This window comes from Wasmannia auropunctata, unplaced genomic scaffold, assembly GCF_000956235.1.
Source record: "Wasmannia auropunctata unplaced genomic scaffold, wasmannia.A_1.0 LD336035.1, whole genome shotgun sequence".
Lineage (NCBI taxonomy): Eukaryota > Metazoa > Arthropoda > Insecta > Hymenoptera > Formicidae > Wasmannia > Wasmannia auropunctata.
Window position 1 is genome coordinate 109,166 of NW_012026855.1, and position 11,656 is coordinate 120,821.

Consider the following 11,656-nt stretch of genomic DNA (forward strand, 5'->3'; position numbering starts at 1 on the left):
CTTCCGATCTGTATATATTATATATATATATATATATATATATATATACATATATATATATATATATATATCGGAAATTATTTTTTTTATTTCGAAGAGGAATTAAATTATATTTATTTCTGTATATCATTAATTGGATATTTGTCATAGCTATGAACATAGCTTATTTCGCTTTCAGTTATGCATAATTTATTTCCAGACATATGATTTATTTAACAAAATAGAAGGAAAGTGTTTGACATATATTTCACAAATTCTATTGATTGTAAATATTGTTCTATTAAAACATATTTCCATTTTTATATATTTTGCAAAAATTTTTATTGTATTTCTTCTAATGTCACAATCTGAGATAGTCATGAGTGAACGTAAGTCTTAATTTAATAATTCTGTTTTATGTAATGTAAGATAACATATTGTTAGATCTGCAAGGTAATATATTGTAATTTGTAAAATAAGTTACAAAATATTCAAACAAATTAATTACGATATATTATATTAATCTTACTTATGTTATAAATTGTGATAAAAATTCAAGTACAATTATGTTTAAAGCATGTGGAATATATTTAGTGATCATGAAAGCACGTGTCATTCTGTTAAAGAGCTCCAAATCCTGATAAAATCCGATAATGAACATACAGCCCTATATACGTCACGCCTCACTATATGAGAAATCATCAATAATGGATAGGTGAATTTTGCGTGTTATGAATGTAAATGCAGACAATGCAAGATCTCTCCGCAAAAGTGCAATAACATTCAGTAGCCCACTGGTATAATCCGATTGCATTTCAATAGCGATGCACGTGCATAATAATCACACGATGCACACGGATGTGAAAGAATATGCATTCTGAGAAAAAAATAAAATCTTGTTAATTCCCAATATCCTGTAAAATGATTATTATTTGTGAAACGTGTGAAATATCGAACGCGTAATTATAATGCTATGTTATTAGGACTCTTCGAATTAAATTTTAAACTGAATATTAAACGAAATTGACTTTTGTCTTATCTGACTCGAATTTCAATTCAAACAGCTTTCTCCAAAGTTCATTCAACATTGATTAATTCATGTGTATATTTATGCATTCGCATATTTACACGTATATAAAGACAATATAAAGCAAAGTCGCAAAATTATTTATTAAAAAATAATCAAATGTATTTAAGAAAGATTTCTTCAGTTTTGACCTCGGAACGTAAAAAAAAATATGTTCCAAACTTCTAATTCTCTATCTCGTATCCCATGCATGTTCTTTATAATACATGTAACTAGTTTTAGCGCGTGGAGTTAAAAAAAAACTATTATAAATTGCATTTCGCGGATTATTTAGCAAAAGAATGCACGAACGAAAACAGATTACTATCATCACTGTTTTGTGAATAATGAGAACTTTTATAATACTACGACGCTTCAATCCGCTTCAATCCTCTTTGCTTCAACGCTGCGAAACAATGAGAGCTTCCGCGGCAACGCGCTGTTTCCGTCCACACTTTTCATTGCATCGCTGCACATTCCGCCATATTTCTCCAAATACATTCTACGATCAGCCGACCGATCGAACGAATCAACGAAACGTGCGGCTAAAACGAGGAAGTGCACAGCTAATTGTTCCTAATTGGATTTCATGCTCCCACCCACACATTTGTCCGATATTCGCATTACACACACACACACACACACGCACACACACACACGTACGCGCGCGCACATGTATGTAATGTATGTATATACATACATGTTGAAACTATTCTAGCTATTTTGCTAAAACAAGATTTTATTGATTTATATTTAGTAACTGCAGTAACATAATTCCATCTTCAATAAAATCTTGCCGCTGATAAGTGTATTGCATAATCATATATAATATGACACAAAATTATATTACGGTATTATATTGGATTTAAAAATTATATTTACAATTTTATTGTTGAATTAATTATCACTGAAACATTCGGAATACACTTTTTGAAGAATCTTTATAACTAGATAAAAAATACACAGTGTCAAAAGATTATAAGAAAAAATGTTATTTTATCCTTATTTTTAAATTCTTGATCCGGATTCTTTTGGAAATAAGTGACCTGGGATGATTTTTACATCCTAGCAGCGAGCAAATGAAACTGACAATTGGTCACAGTAGTTTTTATTGCTGCTCAAAAAGCTATACTTATTTTCTTATTTCTCCTTATTTTTTCTCTCTTTCTATTTTTTTTAAAGATAGAGCAAATTCATATATATAATAACCTCAAATACTAATAAAACAATCCATAATATTGCAATATGTATAATTAATAATAGTGTTTTTTTATTAGGATATAAAAAATCATCCTAGATTATTTATGTAACAAAAAAGTAACTATTTCCTAGTATTAAATATGTGTAAACATATATGTTGTGAATTCGCAAGGATCTTTTGGAAACGTATTTTATTTTATTTACAAACGATTATATATGTCAAAAGACACGGTCGTCTCACGGCGTTAAACAGTACGCGCAAAATGGACCGGATCTTATTTAAGTAAGGCGAGCCAGCGAGTTGCAAGCACGAGATTTTCGGATCTCAGTCATCTCACGGCTGAGCCGATGAACTTCTAATTGTAAGTAGGCTCAATCGATAGCTTGGATTTAAGTTGCATAATAATATATGTATACCTGGCTGCATACAATATTTTTATCACAATTAAAATTCGCGAGATTGGCCAATAACCGCAATAACGCCATATGCATAGCAGAATCTTGATGCTTAATATGTGATTTAATATACCTACATACATTTTTCTAATTCTAAAAACTGCGCGTTATTACTTTCGATCTCGACGCAGTTCTTAATTGTATCAAAATAGTAATATCTCAGTATTAAATTGATAATTAATTTAATAATACTGATGCTTACAAGCATCTCATAAGATTCTTCCTTCCCCTCGCGATGCGAGAATACTGTAAAGAAATTTTGCTACGAAAAATATTTCCTTAGCCAGGACCTCCTTACTCTCCAGGCGGGTGTCTTACCGTTCGCTTATTAAGGCATGTGGCAATATTTATCGCAATAACTGATCATATATTTTTAAGAATACATATATATCCAATTGCATATACAATGTTTAACACAATTTTTGCGATAATATTTTATTTAACAAATTATTAAAAATGTTATCAGTTACATGTTATTTCCTTGCTTTCTTGTTTCACAATTCTAAATAGCTGGTGTAGATATTACGAATACGACAATGTAATTTCTAGTAACTGAAGAAAAATGATTTCAGTATCAAAAGATTATCGACGATCGTCCACATGTACAATAATATCACATCGAAGAAAAATGAATAAGAGAAAAGGCAGACTTTCATATTTCAACGTCGAAATAACCGAAGCAAATAATGCCTTTTCCTGCTCGAAATTGCTCGAGTTATGTATCGGCCAAAGAATCGAAATTGCCAGCCGTACTCTTTCCGATGAATTCCCTCGATATCTTCGGCGATTCGTAAAATTGTCGGAGCTTTGCTTAACATTAAAGCAAGAACCCGTATCGCCAATTGAAAAAGCTCCGAAAATTTCGGCCGGAATGCCAATCGAACGGCGAACTCTTTTCCAATTCGATTTGTCGATGTCATTCGAAAAGCGAGACTGACAGTAGGGAGACTGCGGTTCCGATCCGATTAGGTACATTTCGTCTTGAGCGAATTTGATCGGATACATGGCAGATTCTCGACGACAAGCGTTAAAGTACTCCAGCCTTCTCGAACTGCAATTGCCACTCGACACGCGCTAGTGCTTAATTAATGCAAATGTGACGCAAACAGCTTGTTGCTCCGCACACTCGGTCTCTCTGTGCATTCTCGATAAAAACTTGAAATTTTTACGCATTATAAGACTGCGAAAAACGAGAAAAATTAGTATCATTTGAAAAAAAATATCTGCATTTCTCGTCAAAGATTCATAATCCGTGTGAAGTAAAATGCCATATGGGATAATGGATTATTAGTCAAAGTATTAATCTTTTCCCCTAAAAGGCGCGCTTCTCACCATGTAACAATTCTTTGTTACATAACTTAATTTTTTTTATTTAACCAGTAGGTTATTATTACAGCAGACTTTATCCGTAGAAAAATTTAATTAATTAATTACGTACTATATTAAATAAAACGAAAACTTGTAAAGAAAAACGTTCTCTATTATTCGTATTAGTAATTTATTTAATGTTTACAATAATGTTTATAATAATAATTTTATATATATTTTATGTGCTAAGATTAATTGGGAAGCTATTGTCATTCTAAATTTTGTGACCTGCAGTTATGAAACATTTCGTTCATCTTAAGAAATTGTTCGTAAGGAGAGTAATTACATGCGTGTGTGAAATGCAAAAAAAAATATATATATATACTAAATATACAATATGTAAATATAATATCTAAATATACATATTATATATTGTATATTTAGCACAAACAATATATTGCTAAATTTCGAGATTTTTCATTTTTCTGTGCATGCATGTATATGAGTGTCTGTGTGAGCACGCTTGCTTGATCTCACCGCCAGCGAGCTTGCAACAGAAAGTATCTCGACAGTCTGCTAAATCTAACAATATATTGCTTCACTTGATTTCACGTTATTCAATTTCATTGTTATTTACAAAGACGTAGTATGCACTGTTACAAATATGTAGCAATCTGTGAAATATTACGTCGACTTTTCATATGATTCTACAATCGACGGGTAAAATAAACCCATATAAAATTCTGATAATTTACAATTGAAATTTACGTTTTGATAAATCCGGGAACGTTAGACATTTTAGAAAGTTGCGATTTTATGACTTCTACTTTATATAAAAGGTGTCCCATTTTAATTTCCCCAGGCAAATATCTCGAAAAATACAAAAGATACAAAAAAATATTTCAGATAAAGTTATAAGATGTAAAGGGGGACAATGGTAAAATCAATTTCACCAAAAAAAAATCGAATTTTTAAGATCGCATGGAGATCTTTCACTTTTTTAAATGGAATAATTTTTTTTAAATAGTATAATTGCTCTAATTATTCTGCATATAAGAAGTGGTAAAGTTATCGAAAAATCAATACTTTACAAGATATTTAACACTTTATCGTGTTATATTTCGACATGAAATATGAAATATCTTTTAACTATTAATTTCTTAATATTCTTGAATTGTATCTTAATACTTTTATGCGCAGAATAATAAGATGAATCGATTGGTGTAAAGAAAACACTCAGTTGCTTCGGAAAAAATATGCAATTTTTACATATTTCTTTTGCAAAAGTACAATTATATAAATTATATAAAAATAATAATTATATAAATAATTTTAATAAATTATATTAAGGTACAATTATATAAATATTTACGGTATGCAGTTTCTTGCTATATGTTCAATTTTTAAATCTTATTTTTTTCTTTCAATTCAAATTGCTTTCTTATGACAATACACTATTACTGCCGAAATTGTGTGCAATCGGTTTTCATCGTTTTGATTTTAGAAAATGCGCTCTACGGCCGTATGCATCGCTTTCGTCCTGACATATACGAGCGGGTCGTTTGTCGCGGGTTTGCGATACATCGATCCACAGGCGGGAAGTAACGGTGACATCAGCGACAAACGATTGGACCTGACCGAGCCGTCGTGCGACGAGCTGCGCGCTATGTGGAGATACACGAAGAGGCAGAGCAGAGCTACTAAAACCGGCAACGGATACCCGATGTACGGCAACGGATACCCATTTAATCCCAATATATGGCCGCGCAACGCAATGTTTACCGATCGCATTAAATTATCCAGAGGATATACGCGAGGTAAGACCCCTTACACTTTCCAGCAACGCGAAACCGCGACGGAACTTGGCGAAATCTTTCTCTGAAAGATTCAGAGTTTCACCTTTGCGCCGTCCGTAGGATACAGCGGGGTAATTTGAACAGTGGGAAAATTTGGATAATAGTATTTGCAAGAATTTCAGAAAAATAAAAGATTTTAAGATATATTTCATTATATCAGACATAAAGCATAAAAAAAAGAATGCTCGATTGAATTGAAGTAAAGACAGCATGAAACAAACCGTTACAGCTGTCATTGATAGTGTGATCTCGGTTTTAGGAGCTGCATAACTATTTCATATTCCATACAGAAAAGTACAATCTAAACAAAAACAAATATGGTAAAAATGAAGTTCCTAGAACTTTTATTGGGCATCCCGCTGTGTTTAGTAGCGTTTTAGAAAACTTTAGAAAAAGTTAAATATCTCGAAGCCAGAGGTTCTCTTACTAATTTCTGTTTAAGTGTCTGAAAAGTGCAATTTAATATTTAAAACACAATATATAAATATAATTTTTTTATTTTATTATCAATGTCACTGTTAAAAAGTTCATTTATGTTCGTCGTACTTAAAATATTGAGACTAACATGATTCACTTTATGTTTTTCTAATTTGTGTTTAATTTGATCTGGAAAATATAATAAAATGTATACATATATAAAATGTAATAATATTAAAAAAACATTTAAATTAAATATAAGATTTGGTTTTTATTGTATTATATTGTATTATATTAATGTTCATTTTCAATGTTATTCAAATTACTCCTCAAAATTGATTTTCATTAAAATTGTAGGAGTAAATCGGATAATGACGTTGCATCTCAAAATTTAAAGAATAATTTTTCATATATATTGGATAAATATTCTTTAAACATGTGAGTTTTCTGCTACATATTCAATTTAAAGATACTAGCACTACAAACGCGCGCTTCGCGCGCGCTATTTAACAGTTCTTATTATCATTTATAATAACATCAACCTCAATATACACAACTGTCAAAATGCAATGACACAGCCGCTTACACGAAGTTAGCGCAACGAGACAGTCAATCAGCATCGCGGAAAAGCAACAACAAATAATTTCGAGAAATGCGAGTTATCGACAAATAATTTCGAGAAATGCGAGTTATCGACTTTACATGCACTTTTTTAGATAGGAAAATTATTACTTTTCGAGAAATTGTTAAAAATGTTTAAAATTTAAATTACGCTACTGTATTATACCCTGATAAAAGAATAAGAAATGATTTCTTTAAGCATAAGATAAAAATTTAAAATGACTGATTGGCTTTGCGCAGATATTGTTGCACCTACACGACTGAAATTACGAGAAGAGTTGGAAGGTAAGCAAATTTTCTGCATCCGTTTTTAACTTGTTTGCTTTAAGAAAAAGGAGGGTAAGATGGCGACTTTAAGATTAGTCGATTTTTTCTAATTTCTGTGTTTTTGTTCACTTAATAAAATGTTGCAATGCAAAAAAATAAAAAATATCAGTATATTATTTTATATGTTTATTTTGTAAGTTTTTTCTAATATACTGTGTTTTTATCTTAAAAAAATAAAAATATTTATTATAATTGTTATTCCTTATGAACAAACACCAAAAAATTACTTATAAATTTGTCTAAAACATATTTCTCATTATATTATCCGTTTCTGTCGACAGACATTGAGATGAAATTATTAGAGATTATTATTTAAAGCCTTTAATAAGTTAACCATTGACTTATCAACTGTTATTAACTTAAAACATTAGCAATTCGTCATCTTAATTACTCTCCTTTTCCCTATTTAATAAATGTAAAATTATTTCGAAGATTTCGAAGAAAAATATCGTTTCTCCCGTCAGCAACTCGATAAGAATACAAATTTATCTCGTCACGCTATCGGCTGTAATAAGACGCGAATTCTTGCGTGAATTGATGTTTTCCTCAATAAATTTCCTATAAAAGAACGCCGTATCGTCGCGCGTCGGGGTGAAATACGAACGTAAGAGAAGGAACACGTGCGTTTTATTGATTTTATACATCGAGTGGTGCATCGTAATCTATGAGTTGCAACGCAAACCTGCCCGCCGGACTCTGCAATACCATCTTGCAAATACGCGACGCACATGTGGGTCAAGCGCGCCACTTTACCACATACGCGCCGAGCACTTACGCTAACGAGTATACATGATTCAAGCTAATTATCGGGAGAATGTTGGTTACCTATCGCTTTGAAGCGCGATAGCATCGCAGGTCCGAATCGAGCGCTTTGACCACATCCAAATCCGATTGCCTTCGCAAAGCGAACGCGCAATTAACATACATCGCGCTTGAATTATTTAATTTCTCTTCCTTACAAATCTTAATTAGTCGAATAACCCTTCTGAACTCGCACATTTCTAGTGCATATCACACACACACACACACGCACACGTACACGCACATGCGCGCACACTTCTTAATTTGTTTCTTATACATTTATCAATTTAAATATTTTCATTTCATAATGACGTCTTTACGATAAGTTTTTTGTCTCCATTAGTAATAATACAGTTAATCTAATATGATCGAGAAAGAAAGAAAGAGAGAGAGAGAGATAAACTTAATTAAATTACAGTCTTAAAATACAGTTAAAGTTAAAAAATTAAAGAAGAGTGTTGCTTAAATTAAATTAATTCGTTATTTGTCTCTGTATTTATTTACATATTATTATGCTATTTACGCCATAAATTTATTTACAATTATTTTTTAATTTATTAACTTTTTAAGCACGGCAGTATAGTGCTTATTTTTCATAATTGCTCAAAAATTCATTTTAGTATTAGCATAATCGCATTATATTTATTTTTTTTTAATTTATAAAAATTTAGTTATATTTAAGTCGATTAATAGCCACATTATATTTATTTTTACTATGTAATTGAATAAATAAGCTGGAAATGCATCAAATTATAAATATCTGATCGTATTTGAATATATATGCCTTTCAATCATATATTACGTAATTACCATGAATAGTTAGCGAGTAGTTAATTCTCGGTATTTACGCAAACACAAAAACAAAGCTATAACATCTAATTTATCTAAAATGCATCGCAATGTCACCACTGTAAAATTCGTGACACCTTCGCCTACGCGAAATGTCAGCAATCCTTTTCAAACCCTTTTTATCCATCGAAACCCAATATACAGGCTTCTTGACCTGACGTCACTCATTTCCACCCACGCAGGAAACGCACGTAATCTCGATGATTTTAACCACTCGTGCTATATTGCGTCGTGAACGATTGTTATTCCGGAAGCGTGTGTTGTTAATTTAAGATATTTTTAACTGATTTTTATTCTCAAATAATTTAACCTTCTTTCCTGTAAAAAAAATTAATTCTATACGATAATTGATTAATTAATGACTTAACAAGTTCTCTTTTTCTTTTTGAAAAACAAAGAAACAAAAGGATCCAATTTGCTTTAGATAATTTTAATTATTATTTATTGAATCTCTCCTAGGAAATATATTCTTTTATATCTAAATTTATCTTGGCAAGACTCGCATTGTAATATAAAATAAATAAATAAAAATAAAAATGCCTCTCGCATGTATTTTTTGGAGTTTATGATCTTTTAATTTTCACGGCGGTATTGATTTTTGTGCAAAAAAAAAGGTAATTGTTTTGCGTTGCGCAAAATAATATTTACAGGAAAGAGACTAATGCAAAGAGGATGGATAGGTAGCGAGTGAAGAATTAATAATTCACATTGCAGGAAGACACGCCGGACGACCGCGCAGTCGGGCCGCCGGAGGTGCACCGATTTATGGAAGGATGGTGCACAAAGCCCCGGCAGGAACCAGATGGCGAAACGCGATGCGAGGCCCTTTGCGTCCGAAGTTTGGAGAAAGCTACGCGCAATATTTCGGAAAAGTGAATACAGGACCATACCTACCAAATAAGCAACGAACTAACTTCCGTGTTGGCGGCGGTATCTCGTCACAGGTTCCTCCTCAATACGGCAGTTTCGAAGAGCTTAGGAATCTCGTTCAGGCTGAGAGAGCACATGAATTACAGGTCAGTCAAAAATTTACTGCATCGTCAATTTATGAACGCAAAGTAGTTTAATTTGCTGTACTTTGTAAAATAGCTATATGTTAATTAACTCAAAAGCTTTTGGCAAAACAATACCTATATAGTTGTATCGATAAAGAGATTCGATATTATACATCTTCATATATGTTGTTAGTTGTATCATGTCATCAGATCATTATCAAAGAAATATTTATTTCTGACTAATTTATTCTTACATCTATATAAAGATCGTTTAAATAATATATGTTTCAGGAGCAACATAGAGCCGATGAAATGGAAGCAAAAGTCACCGCTTTTAGAGATGCTAAAGATCAAATAAACGAAGAGCAACTACTGAATAGACAACAATGGCGAAAGCAATTCTCCAATCCAATACCTATTGAAAAGACACCAAAAGTCAATTACGATTACAATCAGCGGCGTTACAACAACCTGCCTATTACTAACATTGGTCAAGCTTGGTCGGTGAGTTCCTTTATTAACGAAAAGAATTACTTTTCAGATTCTACTATTTTTTTTCTAACTTATCGTAGAATCCGACATCTTGCAATAATTTCTAATCTGGATACAAATTTTATTATATTCTTTAATTCTTTCTTCCCAAACTCCTTTCCTTTTCTCAAGTTCTAACTTTATCTATATCCTATAGATATCGTATAATACTTAATTATTATATATTTATAATTTTTACGTTTCTTACATCTTTAAATTAAAATGTTGTTACATTGCATGCGTTACTCTACCGAGTTATCGCTTTTTTAACACGAGAAACGTATATATATTTTTTTTCGCAGAGGAGCGGACCTCTCTCGCGAGAATATATGTTACCTTAGTATGCTGCGAATTGTAGCGAGGAAACGGTACAAATCCGAAAACTGCCGCATGCATACTAGTGTTTGTAACTGCTCTGCACAACGCAGCTGCAGCCAGTTTCAACTGTCAGCGAAGCTGCGACTGCAAGAATAAAAGATACTCATCTCGAAGATTGCGTGCGTTTTAAAGAACCTGCAGTGGCTTCTGGATCTCTGCGCAAACTTTTAAATCTTTGTGTCGACAGTAAGTGCAAATTAGAAATTTTAACCCAATATGGCTGGTATCGAGAAATCCTTTCAACATCTAGGGCGAAAACAGCATTCTTCCTTCGTATCAAAAGTTTTAATAATCCTAAATAAATAATTCAAGAAAAGAATTCTAAAAAAGAATACATATATATCAAAAATGAATGACACTTCTATTGGGTTAAAAGCTCCAAAAAGATGTCCTTCCTAAATTTCGCATGCATATCTTTAACGCAAATAGAATTAAATATGAAATTAAATATTAAATGCATGAAATAAATTTTATTTACATATCGGGTCAACTTCGTTGATGATGTGCATGCAGTTTTTTCGTATATTTGTTCAGTCCGATGTTTCGCAACGACTTTGAAGTGAGTAATTTGACATGAAGCAGTATTTTCGTGGATTTTAAGATTTTCCGCGTTTGAAATTTGCAAGATATTAAATGTTTTAAAGAGGACAGAAGAATGATAATAGATTTCCTAAATTTACACACAATAATTGTTTGATTATCAGAGAAACTCAAAAAAGCAAACTTCCCCTTCGCAATATCTTTAAAGCGGCGTCAATGAAACTTAAGAATTAAGATTTAAGAAAATTGACCAATCACAATCGATTATTCATCTCACGTGAGAAGAATAATCGATTGTGATTGGTCAATTTTCTTAAATCTTAATTCTTAAG

At 31.7% G+C, this 11,656-nt stretch overlaps 1 protein-coding gene across 3 annotated transcripts in view; it reads left to right on the forward strand.

Moving 5' to 3' along the window:
* The window catches only part of LOC105452229, a 38,862-nt gene extending 27,305 nt beyond the window's left edge, over positions 1-11,557 (forward strand). For 2 of the 3 annotated variants that reach the window (XM_011693172.1, XM_011693173.1), the window contains exons 2-6: positions 5,514-5,826; positions 7,144-7,188; positions 9,595-9,896; positions 10,167-10,379; positions 10,709-11,557. In XM_011693172.1, the coding sequence (XP_011691474.1) occupies positions 5,514-5,826; positions 7,144-7,188; positions 9,595-9,896; positions 10,167-10,379; positions 10,709-10,747 (912 nt within the window). In that variant the 3' untranslated portion in view covers positions 10,748-11,557. Of the gene's footprint in view, positions 1-2,557; positions 2,608-5,513; positions 5,827-7,143; positions 7,189-9,594; positions 9,897-10,166; positions 10,380-10,708 lie in introns of those variants that run through there. The other variant, XM_011693174.1, reaches the window with a different exon arrangement.
* The last annotated feature ends 99 nt before the right edge of the window (positions 11,558-11,656 follow it).